At 44.2% G+C, this 22334-nt stretch overlaps 2 protein-coding genes across 9 annotated transcripts in view; one reads left to right on the top strand and one right to left on the bottom strand.

Moving 5' to 3' along the window:
* FBXO34 (F-box protein 34) overlaps nt 1-3927 on the top strand; it is a 38538-nt gene extending 34611 nt beyond the window's left edge. For all 8 annotated transcript variants that reach the window (XM_062577590.1, XM_062577587.1, XM_062577586.1 and 5 more), the window contains one exon: nt 1184-3927. In XM_062577590.1, the coding sequence (XP_062433574.1) occupies nt 1184-3368 (2185 nt within the window). In that variant the 3' untranslated portion in view covers nt 3369-3927. The remainder of the gene's footprint in view (nt 1-1183) is intronic.
* A 3402-nt stretch (nt 3928-7329) lies between these two features.
* ATG14 (autophagy related 14) overlaps nt 7330-22334 on the bottom strand; it is a 19095-nt gene continuing 4090 nt past the window's right edge. The window contains exons 2-10 of the mRNA XM_062577566.1: nt 20116-20178; nt 19935-19977; nt 19439-19520; nt 14928-15165; nt 14303-14532; nt 13734-13851; nt 12526-12616; nt 12331-12416; nt 7330-10422 (exon numbers count right to left, since the gene is read on the bottom strand). Of these exons, the coding sequence (XP_062433550.1) occupies nt 10116-10422; nt 12331-12416; nt 12526-12616; nt 13734-13851; nt 14303-14532; nt 14928-15165; nt 19439-19520; nt 19935-19977; nt 20116-20178 (1258 nt within the window). The 3' untranslated portion in view covers nt 7330-10115. The remainder of the gene's footprint in view (nt 10423-12330; nt 12417-12525; nt 12617-13733; nt 13852-14302; nt 14533-14927; nt 15166-19438; nt 19521-19934; nt 19978-20115; nt 20179-22334) is intronic.

The raw sequence follows: 22334 nt of genomic DNA, 5'->3' as shown, positions 1-22334 counted from the left end.
TGTTATGGTTTGATGTTTTGAATTAAAAGCAGATTTTGGACTAGAAATACAAAAAGCAACAAAACTGTTTTGGTGGGGGCTGTAAGGGGAAACCCTATTCAGCGCCCGAGCGTTTCGGTATCTGTATTGCTGCGATGAATGTGGCATTGAACTTGCTGTTTTTAAGCTAACAAGCGTGGATTATCCCTGTTTCAGAAAGGAGGCTTTTTATCGTAGCAATTCAAAGATTACCATGGCAACGTAATCTATAGATAGATAGTTCCGTAATATGCTTATGTGATAGTCCTGGGAGAAGAGCCTGAAGTCTCCTGATAATTGGATCCTATGTGGCAGTGCCCTGAGCTTTTGCATTTTCAAGCTTTGAGTTGAAAATTACTCCCAAGGTATAACAGAAAGGAGGAATCGAGTGCCTGGGACCACTGTGCAAGTGCTGTTACTGCTATAGTGTCAGCAGGATCCAAGTGTCTCCTTCATAGCTGTAAAATCCTTAAACATAAAAATACTTGAAAGTAATTCTCTTCAGCCACGGTTGATGCTTCTGTCCCTTTTTTCCTGCTATCTTATATAACACAGTTACCCATATGGGAAAGTACCTCAAGTTTGCCATCATATTAAAGGATAGATTTCATTTTGGGAGGTATTAGGAGATTGGATATCTTATGGGATCACTGGTGATCAGTATGATTGCAATTACTAACTTTCCTTTTCAGCTTTAACCATTCTCTGTCTGTTGAAAAGAGTTTATATAACTGGTAGCTACAGTCCAGATGAGCCCTTTGATCCACGTGTGCCTTTCAGTTGGATTAAGAAGTGAATGGACCAAAGGATTACTCTAACTCGAGAATGAACTAGTAGCTACAGTTGCACAATGGATATAACTTAATTGGGGGGGGGAGAACAAACTTTTTTTTTCCCTGTGGAACTCCATGGAAACAAATTTCTCTAATGGGAAGATCTCTGCCATCCTTAAGGTTGTGATCATATTGCGAGATGTGAGTAGAAGCCTTCCAAGGGTGAATGCTGCAGCCTGGTTGCTGCTTTTCCTTTTTCCCGTGGTTCCTTTTGAGGTGTGGGCTGTTTGATGTGGAGTGGAAGGTACGAGGGTGCCTGCTGTGGGCCTTGTTCTCTAATTCCAGGCAGGCATGTTTTGCAACTAAGATTTCTTCCATTTCTATTTTTCTAGGGTTTCTGGTATGCACTTAAAGCCATATCTCAAGTTACAGAAGAAAGAGCGATCTCCAGAAATAAGCCAGGATTCCCTGAGAGGTCCACCTATGAGCCATCAAAGAGCAACACAAGAAGAAAAATATACTAACAGCTGCACAAAACTGAGCATTTTCCCAAAACCCTCCCTCGTGACTCCATCTCGAAAGCTTCTGGGAATTATTTATCCGAATACTATGTGCAATATGAATGGGAAAGCTCCAGCAGATGGTCCGAGTGCAAGGGAAAAGAAGAACGCCCTGTCTGCAACGATCCACCAGGGAGAAGAAGGGGAAGGCCCTCTGGATGTCTGGGCTGTAGTGAAGCCTGGCAATACCAAGGAGAAGATTGCTTTCTTTGCAGCCCAGCAGTGCAGCAGCAGCAGTCGGTTAGGCTCCATGAAAATTAAAAGTACATGGGATATTGATGGAAGAGCAGCTAAACGAAGGAAAAAATCGGTAGATCTTAAAAAAGCCAAGATTCAGTTAGAAAGAATGAGGGAGGCAAACGCGAGGTGCTCTCCGCCAGAGCCTTTCGCCTGCGGCATCGAGCACTGTTCTGTGCATTGCGTTAACGACAACGGCGAGGGTGTGTTCCCGGGCCGATCGCTCTCTGTCATAGAGATGGTGGCGTTCTTGGAGCAGCGAGCAAGTGCTTTACTGGTGGACTGCGCTAAAACCTGCCCCTCCGCTTCTACCACGAGGCCAAGCGCTCAGCAGAAAGGTGCGCTTCCCGGTTCAGACCCCTTCTCTTCGGTGGGGGCGTGCGAGGTCCATCCCGAGAAAGGAACTTGTGGCAGTAGCGAGCAGCAGCAGAGCGAGCCCGTCCGCGTGCTGGACATGGTGGCCAAGCTGGAGTCGGAGTGCCTGCGGCGCCAGAGCGAGCGTGAGGCTGGGAGTCTCTCGCGGAACAACAGCTTCCGTAGAAATGTCGGCCGGGTGCTGCTGGCCAACGGCACCCAGGCCGAGAGCGAGGTTGGGAAGGCATCTTCTGAAGCCCTTGGTCAGGGCGAAAGTTTGGGAGATGCTGGGGTAGCAGAGGCTGGGTACAGAGGAAAGTGTGGCCCTTTGGGTGACACCGAGTTATGGGAAGGCGCTGCCTCTGCTCGGCAACCTTTTCCTTCTGGGCTGGATACTCAGGTGGGGAATGGGAATTCGGGACTTGCTCATGCAGTGTTGGCGATAACCACTGGCAGGAGCGATTCTGAAATGCGAATCGAGCTTCCCCGATCTCTCCCATCTGCGTGTCCAGCTGGTGCCAGGTTGCCGCTGGGGTCCTTGCAGAACAAAAACGCAACTGTTGATTGTGCGTCAAATGAGCCCGTGATTCTTCCCAAGCAGCACCTGCATCCTGCTAGGAAGGAGTCCTTATGCATCAGTATATCAGTCACCAAGACTGAGAAGGGGTGCAGGAAAGACAAGCTTTTGAACTCCAGTTCTGGTGAAGATCCGCTCCCGGGGAGGTTGTTTTTTCTCCAGTCCGACCAGCCTGCTGCTCAAGAGCAACAGCCACTAAGGGAAAGTACCCAAGAAAAGCCAGGAGAAGTAGCCCAAGATGAGGATGCTGTGGAATCTGAGAAATCGTGCATCAGAAATGGTGTCTCTGCAGAGCCATTTGCTCTTTCTGTTCCTCCCACAGAAGGTGCTTTGCAAGTACTTGATGCTTCCTGCTTAAAAAGGCAGGTCTCACATGACTTCTTGGAGACCAGGTTTAAAATTCAGCAGCTTTTGGAGCCTCAGCAGTATATGGCCTTCCTGCCTCACCACATCATTGTGAAGATCTTCGGATTGCTTCCTACTAGGAGTCTGGTTGCTCTAAAATGTACTTGCTACTACTTCAAATTTATCATTGAATACTACAACATAAGGCCGGCAGATTCCCGCTGGGTCCGCGATCCCCGCTACAGAGAGGATCCTTGCAAACAGTGCAAGAAGAAGTACGTGAAAGGGGATGTGTCGCTGTGCCGGTGGCATCCTAAACCGTACTGTCAAGCTTTACCGTATGGGCCTGGGTACTGGATGTGCTGTCACAGGTCTCAGAAGGGCATCCCCGGCTGCAAGCTAGGTCTTCATGACAATCATTGGGTTCCTGCCTGCCACAGCTTTAACCGCGCTATTCATAAGAAAACCCGAGGAGTGGGAACTGAAGCGGAAGAGGAATACTAATGCACAAACACTTTTCCTGCGAGATTGTTTGGGGTAGGAGGAAATTCTCATGCCTTGTGCTGTTTACAGTGTATATAAATGTCGTGTTTTTCACAGGGCTGTGAAACTGCACATACTTAAACACAAGAGCCTTTACCTTTTAGATTAAAGATAGCTTTTAGTCCATCTATGTAAATAACACTATAAAAACTAATTGTACATACAGAGTCTACAGCTGGCTGAGCAATGTAATCACTACAATGCAGCTATGATAGTGTTGCGGCTATAGTTGTGTGTGTTTTTAAGTGTCTTGTTTCAAAAATCTGTATATCCTGTATAATATATGAATGTTTCTGAGAAGAAACTCTAAATAGGTAAAGGTCAACTTGTTTAAAGAATCTTCAAACAATTTAACTGGACAACCTTAAAATTAGACTAGAACAGATACATTATAGTAGTGCAGCATTGGATAAAAAGAGAGGAATATTATTGTATAGTCAGAATATAAAAAGTTCTTGTCTACCTTATCCATGTTGTCTGGTTATTTTTTTTTTTTTATTGTAATAAAATGTGCATTCTAGATCTGCCTTATCTGACTTTCTTGTAAAACATTTTTTGCCCCAAAATAAAAAATACTGTAAAATCAGGCATAAATTTGGTGCTGTGATATAGTTCAATTTTGCAGTATGCTTCCTGTAGAAATCTAGCCCTTATATTAAAAAGGTGACTTGGAAAACTCCCTGCTCTAATGCTCAAATTGCAGCTTTTCCTTTCCCTCCTGTTAGCCTGGAGTGCAGCAGAGGCCGGACGAGGCCCCGCGTGGCTCTGAACGCCAGTGCAGGGCTCGCTGCCGGCGACGTGCGAGGTTCGCGAAAACTGGGGGTGTCCGGTTTCAGTCCTGCTTCTCAACCGTGGTGTGATTTTATTATTATTATTTTTATTTTTTGGGTGTGTAAACCTGCCTGAAGCATCAAGTCCCACTTGAGGCTGCTCCCAAGCTCAGGGATGGAGCTGGTGTCTTGCAGGATGAAAGCTCGGTTACCTTGGCTCCGTGACCACCGCTTGCCTGTTTTACTTGCCCGAAGTTTTGCTGTCTTCCGTATGTGCGGATCCTTCCTTTGCAAGGAGGGTCCTTGCACCGCTTCAGCCCACTCTGCCTCTGATTCCGGTTTCTGATGCACAAGCCGGGGCTTTCAAAGGGGAGCTGCGAGTGTTCGCGTCCGAAGTGCAGGTGAATGGTAATTCCTGGAGCTGAGGGCTCGGAAATGTTCTCCTCTCCTCCAGCTTTAGACTTCAGCCTCTGGTTACGGCCTGCCTTGTGCCCAGCAAATGCAGTTACGGAGCCTGGAAATGTACCCCGGACAAAAGAGCAGCTGTTTTTACATTCCTGTGATTGGAGTAACTGGAGCAGCAGCTGTTTTTGCAGAGCAGAAGAGCCAGGTGAGGGGAGACAGTTGTGCTTCTGCAGTGTTTGGGCTGGACGTGGTGCTGTGGCTGTTCTGCTGCCTCTTCTCGGAACAAGGACGACGGGTTCCTGGAGATCGCGGGCTGGAGCGAATGCAGTCTGCACCGCTGCGCAGGAAGAGCTGGTGCCACCTTCTCATGGGGTTCACCGCGGGACCTTTGCTGACATGCAAACTTGAAGGCAGCTTGTGGGAAGCGGTGAGCCCTCTTCCGCGGAGGAGAAGGCCCAGTCTGCGGATGGGACGGCGCAGCTGGCTCTTCCTGTTTTCTAACCTCGGGTGCAAGATCAGCAATGCGAGGAGGAGAGAGGAAAGCTGCTGGCTGCTGCGGCCAGGCTGAGCTGCCCGCGTCCCTGTGCTTCACCTAAAACCAGGCTGGGTTTGCATGGAGTACGTCGCTTTATTTTAGAACGGCGGTGAGGACAGAGCGCTTTTGGAGATACGTGATTTTATTCTCCCCTTTCATGATGCAGTTCCACGGGAGAAAGAGAAACAAGAGCCCTTGACTGCCCCGGACTGGATTTTGATAAAATCGAGGCGCTTGCTTGCTCCGGATCGAAAGGAGATGCTCTCCGCGCTCCCCGCAGCACCTACCGCCGCCGTCCTGGGTGCTGGGCGCCGCTCAGCCGCCCCTGCAGTACAGCAGACGTTATGACAACCGGGAGGAATGAAATTAGAAATGGAAGAGGAGGGTGCGGGCGCCTCGTCAGCGGCTGCGGGGAGCGAGAGGAAGAGCGGGATCCCTCGCGAACGCCCGACTTGGTTCCCCGCCGGGGCGACACGAGCTGCGGCTGTGCGGGGAAGAGCCGCAAAAAACAACTTGCTTGCCAAAGCCATCGGGCTCAAAAGCCTTCGGCTGAATTTAAATTAAGAGGGGGAAGAAACTGCTTTCCTGCCCCCCACCCAAGCCTCTGGAAAACTTGAGATAAACCGCTGCACGCTGACAGCAGTAAGGAAAGTCCCTGCGAAGCTGAAATAGAAGCAGCAGAGGAAAATATTTTGTAGCTAGATAAGGGGCTAAGTGAGGTCATTTTGTTTGGAACAGGGTGTGAGATTCTGGTCACCTTTGTTGAATAAGGCTACCAGAGGGGAAAAAGTGAGACTAAAATATCACTGGGATCTTTTTGTTCCTTAGAGAGGCAAAGACAGCCTGAAGAGCAGGAGGTTGCTTGCTCCGTGCCCTGAACAGCCTGTCCTCCCCTCAAGCTGTACAGTGGATGTTTTACGTATCACTTATTTACTGTGCAATTAACAGCAACTATCCCTGTTGCGTACCGTTAATGTTAAAAATTGGTTTACAGAACAATCTTTTGCAGCCAGAATTTGTCTGTTTTGAATGTAGCCATACTGAGCCCTGCAATGTGTTTTTTTTTTTTTTTTTTCTTCCCAGCACCAAATTTGAGTGCAGCTTTGTTTCTTCAAAAACTCGTTCAGGGAGACGCCAAGGTTAATGACCATGCACTTATTTTTTTCAAGAAGACATATATAATATATATATATATATATATTCTAATGGAGTTGGATTTTGGAAGTTCAGCTTTCAGTTGAAATGAGAAATAAAGCTTGGGCTGTGTGCTTGAATTCCCTGCCTGGGAGGAGCTGGAGCCTGGGCTGAATTTCTAGATATGTCTGTGAAGAAACTAATAACATTTCCACTGTTCATAAGCTTCCAGTTTTCCCTAAACTCCCCGGGCTCCTGTGACGAACAGCGCTGCAAAACGCCACCCGTGCTGGGCCAGGCTCTCACCGGGTCCCACCGTTGCTCCAGCCTCTCCGAAGAGAAGCTGCTAAGCGCTGCCTCCGATCTCAGCTCGCTCTCAGTGACCCCGGCTCGTTTCCTGCAGCACGACCGAGCGCCCCGCGGCACAGCGCGGCTGCAACCCGCCGCTGGAAGAAGCCGCCCGCTGATGGAGCTTCCCAGGCAGGAGCAAACACCTCGGCTCCGAGCGCTGCGGGGACCCGGGCTGCTGTTGCTCCTGCCCTTTGGAGCACAGAGCGTGGCAGTCGGGGGCTGTCAGTCCCCCGTTCCTCCCCCCCCCCCCCCAAGCTTTTCGTTCACTGCCAGCTGCCGGTAAGGCCCGGGCTGCCAGGGCCACCCAGCTCCAGCAGGCAGAGCCTGTTTTTTTTGCCAACAAACTGCTCTTTCCCTTGCACAGCCCCAGACTCCTTCACCTTCACCTGCCTCGTACAACACACGCTCCCGGCCTCTTGAAGGGACCCGTAAACAGCAGCGTGGCCCCTCGCTTACCAAAGTAATTCACGTCCGTTAACCACCTCAGGCACTGTAAGAAAAAGTCACGCAGCAGCGCATAGTCCGCAGCCAGCCTACCCGGGAAAATCAGCTTCGGTACCCGCGCGTGTGCCAGCGCAGCGGTAAAATCAGCACCGCGTGCTTCGCCAGCACCTGCTCTCGCTCCAGTTGACCGTGACAGGGCTGGATGCCCGTGACACTCTGAGGTTAGAAATTCTTCTGCACTTTCCTCAGCAGGTTTAAAAAAACCACACAGGAGTAACAACTATAAATATACAACTTAAAAAAAATTATGTTAAAGATTTATTGCAATAATACAATAAAATTTAGGGAAAAAAACCACATTTGTGTTTAGTTACATCTAGTTCGGAAGTTGCAGAGAGGCCCAGAGTTTTTGCAGGTGACTAGCAACCGTTAAATATCCCATCCGAGACCCGTCAAAGGCACCTGATTTTCAGCACAGGGATGGGCTCTCAAAATCAGGCCCGCCCCTGGCAGCTCAGATTTGCCACAGCAGATCACTGGTCACAGACAAAAGTCATGGCCTAAGTTGAAATTCCTGCATTCACGCTACGCAAATTGTTTTGTAAACTCTCAGCTGGCTGTCTTCAAATATCTATAATTACGGATGTTCTTTCCCTCCCTCCCTCCCCCCAAAAAACAACCTATAAAACTAATCCTGTCAATTGCACTCAAGTTTTGGACACACACGTTTTTTTTTCTTTAGCTACACATGTGCAAAAACACTTTTAAAAAAAAACCCACAAACTGTATTCTGTTACAAAAACGTTTCTTGAAAGGACCTATCCCGATGCATTTTAACACCCTTGCACTGCCTTTGTGCACTTTCAGAATATCACATGGTTGCAAATAAATTATTCGGAAAACATGATAGTCATGAAGTTAATATGGCTTAAAAAAAAGTGTTTGTTATTTTTATAAAGAAAATGATAGCGTACAAAACTGAATCATGGCCTGGCCTCTAGGGGTTTTAAGTAGCACAAAGACGCAATGAAAGAGCGACTGAAATGTACTTGGAAAAAAAAAATTAGATAGTGGAGTCCAGTGCAAAATAAATGGGAACCAAAAAGGGCTGTAGGATGCTAAGAGCGCAATATACAGTACTCGTGAGTATGTACTGGTTGCTCAGAACTGCAAAGAATCCGATAGCTGCAACTAAGTAAAGTGCGGTTAACTGAACGGTGACCGAAGGCTACGGTCCCCGTCCCCGGGGAGAGCCCTCGGGTCGGGGGGCAGGGGCGCAGTCCCCGCTCAGCCTGCAGTAGTCGAGGAGTCTTGGCTATTCTCTTAACTGTCTTGTTTCCCAAAACAAACTGAACTATTGGATTTAGACCAAAACAGTTGTAGGACTGAGGATGTCTTCATCTAACAACATACATGCTGTTAGTGTGGAGTTAAGGGTCTTTGGTTTAAAGAAAGAAAAAAGAAAGAAAGAAAAAAACCCTACTGACACCGAATCTCCATCCCCAAGGCCAAAGAGAAAGAGCTGCCACAGAGACCGGCGGTGGGGGGGGCCGCGAGAGGCCGTATTTGACCGGCACCCTGGCGTACACAGGCGTTAGTAATGCAAACCGCCTTTGCAACCGCTCCTCGGCGGAGCCAGGAGGCAGCGCTGCTGGGCCCTGAAGGGAGCCCACGTCGGTTCAAGGCGGCGCGGGGCAAGCTGGCCCCAGGGCCGGCACCTGAACGTGCCCGAGGACGCTGCCGACACCAGGGAGGCGGCTCACGCGTCACTCGCTGCAGCCTCGCAGCGCTCCGCGCCGCAAGCTGTGTCGCCCCTAGAAAACGTGCAGGGAAAAGAGGCAGAAATCTTCCATCTTGGAGGGATGGGAGGGTGCTTTTACATTAGTTTACCCCATGGAGAAGTAAAATGTTCCAACTACAAAATGTAAACCACACATTGGAAGCCTCACTGAGCAAACCTGTCCTTAAGTAATACATACCGAAAGGCAGAGGAAGCGGAGGAGCACTTGTTAACGAACGCATCTGTCAGCATCACACCTCCTGCAGTTTTACAAGAAAGCCAACTGCGCTGAGAGCATTTCTGCAGTGAAATGAAATCAACTTCTTGGCATTAGGTAAACAAGAGGGAAAAAAACCCACCATAAACATAAAATAGAATAGGGTTTAAAATGTATGTAGTGTGGAGAACAAGTGATTTCATTAAACTAGCTGGAAATGAGGTTTTGTAATAAAAAGTGGCAACGTGGTGCTCTAACTGACGAATATTATTGCAACAACGCAATCCTTCTGTATCGGCATCAAATGTGGGTCTAGCTAAGAGAACGTCCAGTGTTTCTTTGGTGTATGATATTAAGAGTAAAGAGCCTGTGTGTGCTTTGGACAGCACAACATGAAACTTCTAGACTACCTATCAGTGGAAACAGCATGAAACAAACCAGTTTTCTATTGCAAAACTGGGTAAAGACCCACAACCAAATTAAAACGAGCAATTTACTGTGTGAATTCCTGTCCATGCTGATTCTTTGTATTAAAAATATGGCAACGGAGATTAGAAAACATGTTAAAAATGCATAATTTTCATGTCCTGAATGAAAAAAATTTAGAAATATGCAGTTTTGCATTATGCAAGACAGATTTAAAACATACACAAACAAAACCCTGTAAGGAGTTGAGAAAATGTGAACTGCATTTGCACCACTGTCCAGACTGAATATTGAGCAGCCTTCTTCCTGTACTCATTCTGATCCAAATACTCCAAAATCTGTTTCTTCTTTAGAAGGTAGAGCTGGAGGCTGCTGGGTCCTTTTTTCTTCAATGCACAACAATGCAGACAGAACCAAGACACCAAGTGCCATCGTAGAATCAGTCAGAAGTATGTTGCTAACTAATTTACAAAATGGTACTGTCACAGTCATCTTGGGTAAATAAAAAGGTTTTTCTGGTTTACAAAATTAAAAGTCTGACCTTTTCTTTGTTCCAGGCACTACTTAACTGAATACGTAAGGTTTACTACAGTATTGTCAGGGAGGGATTCCTTCCACAAATCCTATGATCCTTTTCTCACGCTTGTTAACGATGTCCAGTGTATGCTTTAAACCACGAGGTCACTGACGCAGCAGCAGAAGAGATCATCCCACCAGCGCTGCTGCTGGCAATGGGCTGAGATACCTGCGTACTCTGACTCTGTAGCATCTCCACCTGCTGCGAGGGGATATCGCAGAACCTAGGGCTTGGCAGATTCTCCCAGTCTGTCCCTAGATCTGTCTCTTCATCACTGACGTGCTCATCTCCGCTCTCATCCGTTTCACCAGTGGCACTGGGATCCACAAACTCCATGGAGTCTTCAAGATCAGCACTGATTTCAAAAGGCCCGGACCTGTGAACAGGGACACAATGCTGTCAGTCTTTCTGGAACAATGCGAGAGAGGGAATGTCACTCCATGGTATGAGTCCCAGGCATGCCAAAGCAGCCTGGTGTGTGTGTGTGTGTCATGCCTGTAGTAATCAAAACCTTTGTGTTTATCAGTTGGCAAGGAGAAATTCACTGTCTGCAGAGATAACTGTATTATGACAATGGTAAAATGAAAACAGTTGGCCAAGGAAGTGATAGCTCGGTTCCAATTCACTGAGCAGGAACGGCGGAAGAGCTGTTTTACTTTGGCAGTGGATAGTCACATACAGATAAGCTATTGATAATAACTCACAGTTCCACTAGTGGAAATCTCAGCTTGATGTAGAACAGCTTTTATTTTTAAAATGAGCTCTGGCCATGCCAAGACTGCTGCAGCTCCGTCAGCAAGGCGAAGGGTGCAGTTCACAACTTACAGAGCTGGGTTGGCAGAATCCACTAGTGGAGACTACCCACAGCAGCACTTCCCCGTAAGCAAGAGCGGGCTAGTGGAACCCACCTTCAGCCAGCACTCGGTCAGCTGTTGTGTGCCTTTGCTATACCTCTCTGCGAGATGCAGCAAGATGTTTGCAGGCGGACATGTTTCCACTGAGAGCCTCACACCTCTCTGCTGATGAGGGAAGAGCGCGGGTGCACAGGCATGCTGCGTCCCCCTTCAGCTGGGAGGCGGGGTACGCTGCAGGCTGCCCAAGGGCCAAGTAGAGAGAGAACCGAAAGCACTTAAGCGCAAAGAAAAAAAAAATCTCTTTTCTTTACTGTGAGGGTGGTCAAAGACAGGAAGAGGCTGCCCAGTGAGGTTGTGGAGTCCTCATCACTTGAGATATTCAAAACATGCCACGGCATGATCCTGAATAACCTGCTTTGAGAGGGGAGTCGGACTAAACGAGCTCCAGAGGCCCCTGCCAACCTCAGCTGTTCTGTGACCGTGTGAGTTCTTTGCTGCCGCTGCCTGGTAGGAGACGCGATTGCATCCTGCCCAGTCCCGCAGCCTTGCACTAGAATACGGAGACCTCGGAGTCAAAAATCTAAAAAAGTCTTCGCTGAGCATCTGCAAACAGTTTCAGTGGTCCATAATCCCAAAGTCAAAGACAGACAGATTTTCACAGAGTCAGTGAAAGGTTTATCTCCCACAGCAAGCAGAATCCCTGCCAAATTTCATTCCAAAGCACAAAGTTCCTACAGATCCTCAGTGGAACAGGAGCAAGAATTTAATATGGATAAAAAGTTTGGGGAAGAAGCCTGAAGCAGCCATTTAGGATAGAAAATTTTAATCCAAACAACAAAAGCTTGCTAATGTTAGATGTATCTGAAAACAGAACCTTATAAATGAAACTATCGGGCAACTACAAATCTAGATACCCAAAGTAAAATAAAGACAGCTGATCACTGCAAACTTTGCAGGCAGTTGAGAAATTAAACACTTCTCTTTCATAATACAAAAAGTAATGGGAACACTGCCTTCTGGCAAAGCATTTTGCTCAACAAGGCAATGTCAGAAGAGAGTCATCAGATTTAAAGGGACCATTAGATCATCTGTTGTGACCTCCTATTATATCAAAGGCCATCAAATTCCACCAAATTCCCCATCCTAAGCCCAGTAACTTCTGCGTGATGAAAGCATCCATTCCAGAAACTCATTGAGCCTTGACTGGGAGACATCAGGAAGTGGAGAATCTCCACCTTCATTCTTACAGATAATTAATCTGTGTTTAAAGCATGCGTCTCATTTCAGTTTAGCTCAGACTCTTTGCAGTCTAATTTCTGATGTGCTAAGGAGGACTCATCCATAGGTGCAGCAAAGGGGGAGAATTTCTCGCATAAATAACAAGGCAAAAGCAATGCAGTCACATGTGCACTGGTAACCGCTCCTCTTACCTGCCCAAGTTCTCAGTGTCTGGGCTGACCAGGTACATAAGGTTCCTGAGCGTGTGCAGTGGGTGCAACAGATCTAAATTTACATGCTACCAATGGGAAAGCAAGAAAAAGACATCATCAGTTACTGGAGGAGACTGCAGTCAGAGCTGACATTTTAAAAGCTATTTAAAGAATGCAAATGTGCATTCATCCTACCTGAGAGAAACAAAGGTGAAGGATATTAGCATTCAGCTTCTTCACTGCCCGTGTGAACCTGTGTCTGCTGAGATTCTCTCCGCAGAACTCGCTGTTGAAAAGACCGCACGTGCGCGCGCACACACACACACACAAAGTAAAATACTATGAAAATGCACTGACTGGGGACATCAGCATTCTGTATCCTGCTTTCTTGACACATCGTGGAGTAAACATTCTCATAGTAAGCACTTGTTTAAATTGTACAGTCAGTTTTAGCGTGCTCCGGAGATCAGTGTTTTTCACCCTGCAAGATCGTCAGCATTTCCCCAACAAGCCTTGCTTGGCCTAGTCTCATTAGTGTCAACGAGGCAAGCAGTGTGAACAGTATGCAGATTCAAAAGGTCTGTTGCAGCCAAACTATTTTGGCTCTCCTTTTAAATTTCAGTTCATATCCTGTTCCAAATCTTTTCCTTCCGCAGAGACTGAGCACCCAAATCATAAGATAAAAAAAACTACAGTCACCCCATACAACTTCTGTGCCCTCACTTAGGCAACCATTGTATTAAGCACTTGAACCTTAGCAGCAGAGCTGAGACCCCTGAAAAACTAACCAAGCCCACAGTTTCCTCAATACTTCTGTATAGATCCCATCTGTTCTATATAAACATTAAAAACCTAATTTTTTTCATCACAACTGGAGTTTACATGATACACTCCCATATGCCTGGCAGTCAGCTATGTTCCCTACTGGTGTTCTACTCGAAAGAGAATTACATTGCTGTCATATTATAAAGCCTTGTTCTACAGCTCTTAACGATTGCTATTAGATCATATATGTAGTGGAGCTATTCAAGATGACTAGGAGTTGCTGAACTAGGCTGGGATTTTTGTAAAGCACAGTAGTATCTCAGAAAAGTGCTTTTCATGCACTGTCATATTTCATTCCCAATCTGAGCAGGCTGAATATATTTATTAATAAATTGTCATTCTGAATGATGGTGGTTGCTCTAGGCTCTCAGGAGATAAAGAGGCGGGAGGGACTATCAACTGTTATCTAAAATTCTACTAGCCCTCTCCCCAAAATTAAACAGCAGAGAGAGCCATGAGCCATCAACCATTATCATAAAAGTTGTTTCAAATAATGACATGTTCACAAAACCAAATCAAATCAAGATTAGTCAAAACCGGTCCCTGAATCATCATCTTATAGGCTTGCAATTACTTGCCTGTTACAGAGCTTCTTCGGAAGATTTACATCAAGTATGAGAGACAAAGTGTTAACGAGCTGAGTTGCATAGCACAATGCAGCACTGATGGTATAAGCAGGGTTATTATGTTCCATATCTAAAAGAAATAAATGCATCACGAAAGTCTCATTTTACATGAAGCCTCAGTGGGTGTGTTAATGTGTTACTAAAGTCTACTCTGGAAATGTCACTTGTCAGTATTGAGAACTGCCTGAATTCAGTAATCATTTACAGTTAAGTCTGTCAGAAGCCAGTAGAAAATAGTAATTCTTGGAATTCCTGTTAAATTTATGGCATGTGAACCATGTCAAAGCTGTGAATAATTGACTTTATTTCTCTATTACATCGGCCCAGTGAGCTTTTCCTGCAAAAGAGGTTTTCAATGGACTGATCCATTTCTTGCCATTTCCTTATTTCTAACTCGGGCTCATCCACCTGAGAGCAAATGGACTGAGCTACCAGTCCCCAAAACTTCTGCTGGCATCCGAGGCCACAACTTCTATGCCTTCTGGCATATCCTGGATGCCTAACGAGACCTTGCTTCTTACCTGGTCCTTGTGTAGTTTTCTTCTCTTCCACCCAATTGTAATATGCTGAATAGTCTCCATTATTAGGAAGAGTTATCCAAGGGCCTGTGATACCAATGCTGGTGTCTCCGTTGTGGTCATCACACACCCATCTTCCAGAGAGATAAGTGGTTCTCCTGGCTTCCGCGAGCTTACTCACAGTGCTAGAGGTCATAGCATTATCACTCTCAGAAGACACATCTGCAGGATCTCTGTAGCACCCAAAGAATAACAGAGGGTTTTAAAAGAAGTTTTAAAAATATAATCAGCAACATACCCAGCTGCACTTCAGAGAATTAAATGTTTGTACAAACACTCCTGCAAAACTCCTTGTTAACAAAACTATTTTATGTTGTTCTGGGATTAATTACCTATTTTAAGAGAGCTTACTGTTGGACACGTGCCTCAGATCCCTCAGTGGGGAAATACTAGTATCTCCAGATCCTTCTTTTCTGGATCTCTGCCTTTGGGAAGGATGCCTTTGGGAAGCATCTCCTCCTCTCCATAGATGCTAAGGGAGCCAGAGTATCTAGCTTAGACTTTTGTGACTCACTTCTGGGTGTCTAAAGGTAAGCAAAATGAATCCAAAAGGATAAGCCTTCTGTACCTCATGCTTGTCTTTACTTCTTCAATGGGAAATATGACTGAAGTTAGCTCCAGGATATGTGTCCGGCGGAGATTTGCCAGATGTTCATGCTGGGTTTTCAAGTCATAGGTTTTTTTCTCTACCAAGTCTCCCAACCTGCGGTTATGCCTCTGGATCTTTTCCTTCTTCTCCTGATGACGCTGAGCTCTGCGATAATGCTTCTGGTTCTCCTCTTTAATTCTCAGAAGCCCCTCTGTGTCTGTGAAAACAGCAGCAGATGTTAGCCTTGAAAAAGGAGCTGTGATGTACTTGTGGTAAGCTTGAGAAAAGCTTTATTAACACTTACAGAAAACAAGATCTATAGCAGCTTAAAAAAAATCCTGCTTCACTATAAACAGTTTCCAACTGCTAAGTGATACTTTTTAATCTTTTCTGAAGATCTACACAGAGACTGAAATTGTGATTAGCTTTTCCATATCTTCTATGCAGCTGGTTTTGGATTTGAAGCAGAAAAGCCAAGACTTCATAGTTTAATTAAACTTCTAGGGGTAATCATCATGACAGAAATAGCTTGAATGTGCTTATCTGCCTACTAGGTCAAAAAGGCATGCATTGCTTGCAGCCAAAATCAATGCGGGTAGCATCTTGATTCACAATTCCTGGCACCACAGCTTGTTTTAGCGTATGTTACTTAGGCTTCGCAGTCATGTATGTGCTCTTAAAGCACTTGGATCCCAAGAGTGCACCTTCTTACCACCACAAGGGAATACCGATCACATCCCTTCCCAGTCACAAAATGACAAAGGCACTCCTGCACTGAAAATCTGACTGACAGCAACTGCCTGAATTTACTCCATGCATTAGGCACACAAGGGCTTGGAAGAATACCCTTCAAGAGTACCTGCTGATTTGTCCACTACGTAAGTCACTGCAATAAAGCTTCCACAAACAGAGGGTACTGGACAGAGTGGGTTAAGCATCCCTGTCTTTCAAAAGTGTGTAAGAATTATTTTTCTGTGCTATCTCTAAACACATGTCTAGAAATCTTTATGTACTCTAGCTTGAATGAGAGTCCCAATCTACTAGTCATCTAGTTTCAGTCTTTATGACTGAACAGAAACAGTATTAGTCAGGTTCCATCGCACCAAGACAGACTATCACTTTCCTGTAATCAAGAAGTGGGATCTTGATTCCTGGAATCAAGAAGCTCCCCTGCACAGAAGGGATGCACTAAGCTCTGACATTGTTTTACTGAAAGGTTTTGATTGCATGGCACACAAGATCAGAGCTGCAATAAGGATGCTCCACAGCATCTGCTATTGAAAGAAGCTAAATTTTATACTGTTAAAATCAAGAAGACATCTAAGGAACAACAGCTGCCCTAACCAACATATTTAGACAGCTGGATTTCACAAAATGAGAGCTACATCTGAAGAACGGATCCAAGAGTGATTCCCATCCCCTGATGTGTGCCCAGCCACGTTCAGCCAGCTAGCTCTGATTTTGACTGGCAGAGGCTACTTTTTTTTTTCTTCTGCTGGGTGCAACTTTCTTTTCTGCAGGGCCAACAGCAATGAAAAGTAGGAGAGAACACTCCAGACATGCTGCTGCTTTGACTGAAAATTTGTCCCCAGAACTATTTCAGGTACCACTATATCCCAAACATTTACATTGCCTGATAAATGTGAGCACATGCACACTCCTCTGTGCCCACTATAGAGCTATGCCAGATTATTTTCAGAATTGTCTCCCTGAATTGTTTTTTTGCAGATAGAAGGCAATCACATACATTCTAAAATCTTTTAAGAAGCAACAATTATTGAGATATCTAAGAGGGTCAAATGCATAAGTAGGAGCCCAATATTCTAGAAATGTTTTTATTTCAGAAAACTAAACTCTGTCATATTCAAAAGAAAAGAAATAGCCTATTCATATTTTCTAATATGGTCTCTTTTCTAAGAGAACCATGCTGGATTCCTGATCTACTGACTTCTTGTTGCAAGAGTTCATCTCGGGTTTATCTGCAAGAGTAGTTTTTGGGTAACTGAGCTAATGAGATGACAGCTTGGTGAGGCAATAGCTATGTCAGTTCATGGGTTAAATCTAAGTAGCTTCTCTGTGAATCAATGATTAGTAAAAGCAGCTGCAGATTAAAAGCATTTGTGTATTAATACATTTCACAGAATAACAGAAATGTACAGGAACTCCCCTTCACTTCCCTCCCCTGCAGAAGCTTAAATATATCTTCATCATTCACAATACACTTGCCCAACCCTTTAGAAACCTCCAGTGAGGAAGCTCCACATCACTACATAGTTAGTCACATCATTTTTCCTCTGTCAAAGCTGGATTTTGGGAAAAGGTGATTAAATTCCTCACTCAAAGTCACACTAATTTCCTCTTGTCCTTTCTTCACTGGCTAAAGAGAACAGGCAATTATTACCCCCTTCATAATAATCTTCAACCTACTGAAAAGCTGCTTTTCCTCAGCTTCCTCGTTTCTAAACCAAACAAACATCAATTGTGTTAATCGTTGCTTTTTTTTTTTTTTAATATATTCCTAATATTTTCTTCTAGACTTTCTCCTGTTGACTTGTATCTTTCTTCAATTGCTCCAACTGGACTACAGACTCCCACTGAAGTATCACCAGTGCCAGGAACGGCAGGACAAGCTTCTGTTTTAGATGCAATGCTTGTGTTAGTATAACTCAGAAAGAGATCTGAGCCTTTCTTCAGCAGTGTTACACTGATAAATTATATTTAATTTGCAACTTCTCAGAGCCTTTCCTGTCAAATCTTACCAGCTTTCCCCACTTTGTGTTTATGTTTCTCTTTCCTGAACAATCTGCACCTGAACTTTGTTGTTTTCAGATGATTCTGTCAATTTATCTGCATGATCTAGAATTTGATCCTGTCTTCCACAGAAATCGTATTATCATCCACCTTGGCTTCAACCATACCACTTTCTATTCTATCACGCAAGCTATTATGAAAAACACGGAGCAAAGCTGAGCTAAGGACAAGTTCCTGCTGAGCTCCACCTGTCTCGCCTCTTCAATTTGACAAGTATCACCACTCCTTGAATGCAGCCTTTCTAGACATTTGTGTCAACTTTGCAGTGATTACACCCAGAGCATATTTCTTTGCTTGCCCGTAAGGCAGTTTTGGAGAGTCTCCAAAGCCATGTTGCACCTTCTGCTTCCTCCTTCACTGGACCACTTGACTGCCTAGAGAAGGGGATTGATTTCACAAGACCTATTCTTAACAGTGACATCTATTTTTAATTATCTTATCTTCTAGGTACCTGCAAGGTGATCAGAGGTTTATATTAAGATGACTGTGCCATCGGTTTAAGGTTCTCCCTTCCTCTACCCTTTGAAAACAGATGCTGTTTTCACTGTTTCCTGGGATAGCCTCTCTCCCTCATGAGATCAAGCGTTCCACACACAGCTTGCTCCTTAAGTACTCTAAGGTTAATCTCACAAGGCCCTGCTGACATAATCAAAATAATATTTAACTGGCTGTTTTCCTTCCTCGGCCTGCAGTCCTCCCATCATGTAAAATTTAACCTAGTTAAGCACCTGATCACATTTTCTTTGTGTGAAAATAAAGCAAAGAAAGCATTGAGTATTTCTGACTTCTCTGCATTAACTGTTATTTGCTGTCTTTTCTGTTAACTAGCAGGCTCACCTACTCCTTCATCTCACTCTTATTATGTATTTCTTACCATTACTATCCATGTTCCTCGTTAATTGAAAGTCATTTTGCACCTCAACTTTTTTGAAGTTATAGCTGCAAGCTTATGCTATTTCTTTATAAGCATTCTCAGCTGTATCATAGAATCAGTAAGGTTGGAAGGGTCCTCTGGAGATCATCTAGTCCACCTTCTTCCGAATTTCAAGACATTATAATGCTCCTGATTCGGTCAATATGTGTCTTAATATGCTTCCTGTCTTTCCTTTGTGTGCAGACTGTACGGAGTGCTGCATATTCTCTTCTGAAAGATGACACTACAAATCTCTCATGTATGTAAAATACTTAATGAGTTTCAAAGCTAAAGCTGCTGAGCGACAGCAGCTCACCAGCCTATGCTGTATTTCAGTGAGAATCTTGCTGAAGTAGGGTTTTTAGGTTTCCTGAAAAGATGTGGGTTAAAATTCATCAGTTAGATGAAATTCGTATTAGTTGCAGAGCTGTTTACCTCTCTTTATCAAAAGGAAGTGATCAGAAACACTACATTGAAGAAAACCAACTACAAGAACAAAGCTGAAGTCATAGGCTGCTAAGCCTTTACCTTTTAAGCTGTTGCAAAATGATCTACATTCATCTGAATAATATATATACTGTTTGTTAATTAGAACCCAAGTGTAAAACGATTAAAATCACTCACTGATCTGCCTGCAAACTGATTTAAGAAATAACAGTTTGGAAATGCATCATTTTTAAAACTGACATTCAAAGGCACATCAATTGATATTTCACTCTTCAAGGCACAGAGATTTTACATATCAGAAAAGTACAGCATTACTCACGTCTTGTCATTTCATCATTTTCTTTGCAAATGGTCTGTTTCAGCTGCTCAATCCTCATCTTGCAAGACATTATTTTCCATCTCTGAAAAAGAATGTTCAGCAATTCTAGGGTACAAACAATTTCAAACACACTGACTAATGATTAACTGCAGCTCTAGATTAACAGCAAAGCGAGCAGCTATAGTGCAAAAGCAGCAGGATATTCTTAATTGGATCAGATCAATAAACAAATATTTCTTATACTGCTCTGTGCATAGATGAATGCCACAAATAAACCGAATGCTTACTACAACGTCACTTAATATAAAAAGTTACTGAAAAAATAAGTGAAACATACTGGTGGTTTGGAACACACTGCCTGTAGAACTCAATTTCAGTTTCATTACAATAGGCTTTTTGGTAAAGCCATACAATGCTCCCAAGGTAAAAAGTAACTTTAATCTAGGAGATTAGGAATTCAGAGTTTAAAAACTTTGAAGCGCTTTGAATAACTCACCAGCTGATCAGTTATCTCTTTCCCTTCCATAGCCTTCAAAACACTAGAGGAGGAAACATAACTGAAAGTTATCTGACTATCGGGATTACATTTATGTCTAACAACAGTGCATTCATTAAAATGTTTTTTTTTTTTTTTGAGAATTCTTCATAGTTTATTTTCATTTATTGATTCAACTTACTGTTTTTGGAATTCTCTCTGTTTGGTTTTAAGATGCATCAGCCTTTCTTTCTTGTCGGAAAACCTGGAAGAGATTAAATGTTGACATTGATTATTTTGCACAATACTACATTTTAAGTTATCTAAAACAGTAAAAAAAGACTGAAGCTTGTGGGATTCTCTAAATCTCACAAATTTGTCTTAATCTTTGGAAATAATACTTAAATGTATAAAATCCTTGCAGAATTCTAGAGCATCTCTCTCTCACCAGAATAGTACAAAACCTCTGAACTGAGGAAATACCAGCTTATTGTATTATCAAAACTTGTTAACATTATCCTTCACTACTTGCTATTTCTAAAAACGTACAGCTTAGCAATACCAATATTTCAGAGTGTTAAGTAAAATGTACACTAAAAAAAAATTAGTCGTTGGAAACATCAGCAGTACTGTGTCTGTATACTGCACATTCTGAATCGTGCCATTTCACAGGCTACACTGGTATTAATTTAATCCAGTCTGGTACTGAGAAATGCAGGTTTTCATATGCTATGCCCTGTATCTTGTCCCTTCTAACCTGGTAGTGTCTGACACTTTTATTCGCTATTGATTCCAAACCAGACAATAATCTTTCAATACTTTTACATTACATACAAATCTCGCTAATATCAGACACAGTAATAACTTGTGCTGTCTGCTACTTCTTTTTACTAGGCACTTGTAGCCATCACAAATCCATGACCCAAACGCTAGCTTCAGCCCTGCTCCCCTGGATGTCTGGGGTATGGGAACCACAAGACCTGATCAGAGGAGAAATTTTTTAGATTCATCATTCATTTAGATTCATCCTCTGAATACGAAACAGCTGTGCCCTGTTCACCTCCATGTTCCAGAATGCATCGAGAAACACTTAAAGAAAGTAGTGTACAAACAACCTGCAGACGTACATCATAGCATAAAGTCACAAAGCTAACTGTATGAGGTAGACAGCAAGAGAGACAGCCAAGAGTGTCAGACGATATTAAAAGACATGCAGATGCACTTTGTGTTCTGACAGGACATAGCTTCTCAATTTTCCGTCACGCCTGCCACATCACACTACCATCCCGACCCACACCTCGGAAGCGTGTCTAGGGGTTAGTCGGTTAGTCCAGGTATGGAAAAAGAATTCATTATACGTCCCTCTGAAACACAGAATTTATGTTCGCATTTTAGCAGCAGCCTAACATTTCACATACAACCAACTCCTTCACTTCACAGCTATTTAAGCTTTTCTTTGGAAAGAATTATACAGTAAGCCTTGACGGGATGGCACCTGGCGTCTCTCTCTCTGGTCAACTCTCTGGGTTTGATTTCAGGTAAAACTCAAGGATGTTTCATTCCTTTCCCTGAAGCGCTAAAATCTGAAAGCGTGGAGACTAACTCCGGGTTTACAAAGCGTGACCACCCTTCCGAGACGGCAACAGCACTAAAGCTGCGTGACAACACAACTTCCGGCTCCTGCCTTCTTAGTCAACCCAAAACGTCTGCTTTCCTTCTGAAACATTACACAGTCCTAACGCGGGGGCCGGGACGAAAGCCGGAGGCAACGCGTGAGCCTGAGGAACGTGGTGCAGCTGGAGTCCAGCTGCTCAGGCCGGCACATTCGTTCCTCCTGCGCGTCCTCACCCCGCCAGCCATCGTGGGAATCACGCGAAGCGGGCTGTACTAGACTCGCGCCTACCACGGAGTAACGCACGCCGACTGTACCTCTGACCTTCGGCTACCGCCGAAAATAGCTTGGTCAAGAAACACAACGCTCAGCAGTCACACGAGGAGAGCTGTGATAACTTGGCAATTCTGGTTTTTAAAGCTGGGTTAATAGGCGTGGAGTCCCACCGAACCCACCTACCCAAATCACGTCTGTCACATCAGGGAGAAGTTGAATGATGTGTCAGGTCTCTGAAACTCCATTGAATTCTTTCCAGTGAGGGAAGATAAAAATATTTGTGAAAGCCTGCAAAAATTACAACTTACCACACACTTCAGCAACTATGTCAAACAGCTCCTACAAACTTCTTCAGCAGGTTTCTCTGAAGCAAACATTTCCATTTCTCTACATAGCTCTAGTTTTAATTGCACTGCATCATATAACTATTTTTTCCTCTATAATCTACAGTCTTTCAATTTAGCAAGAAACAGATGTGGCTTTGGATGAACTATTACGGATATTCCCCTAAAACATACACTGAGAGAAGTAGA

The sequence above is a fragment of the Rhea pennata genome, chromosome 5 (genome assembly GCF_028389875.1).
Source record: "Rhea pennata isolate bPtePen1 chromosome 5, bPtePen1.pri, whole genome shotgun sequence".
NCBI lineage: Eukaryota > Metazoa > Chordata > Aves > Rheiformes > Rheidae > Rhea > Rhea pennata.
The sequence above is the reverse complement of the archived record's forward strand: the minus strand, read 5'-3'. Positions and strand labels throughout refer to the sequence as shown.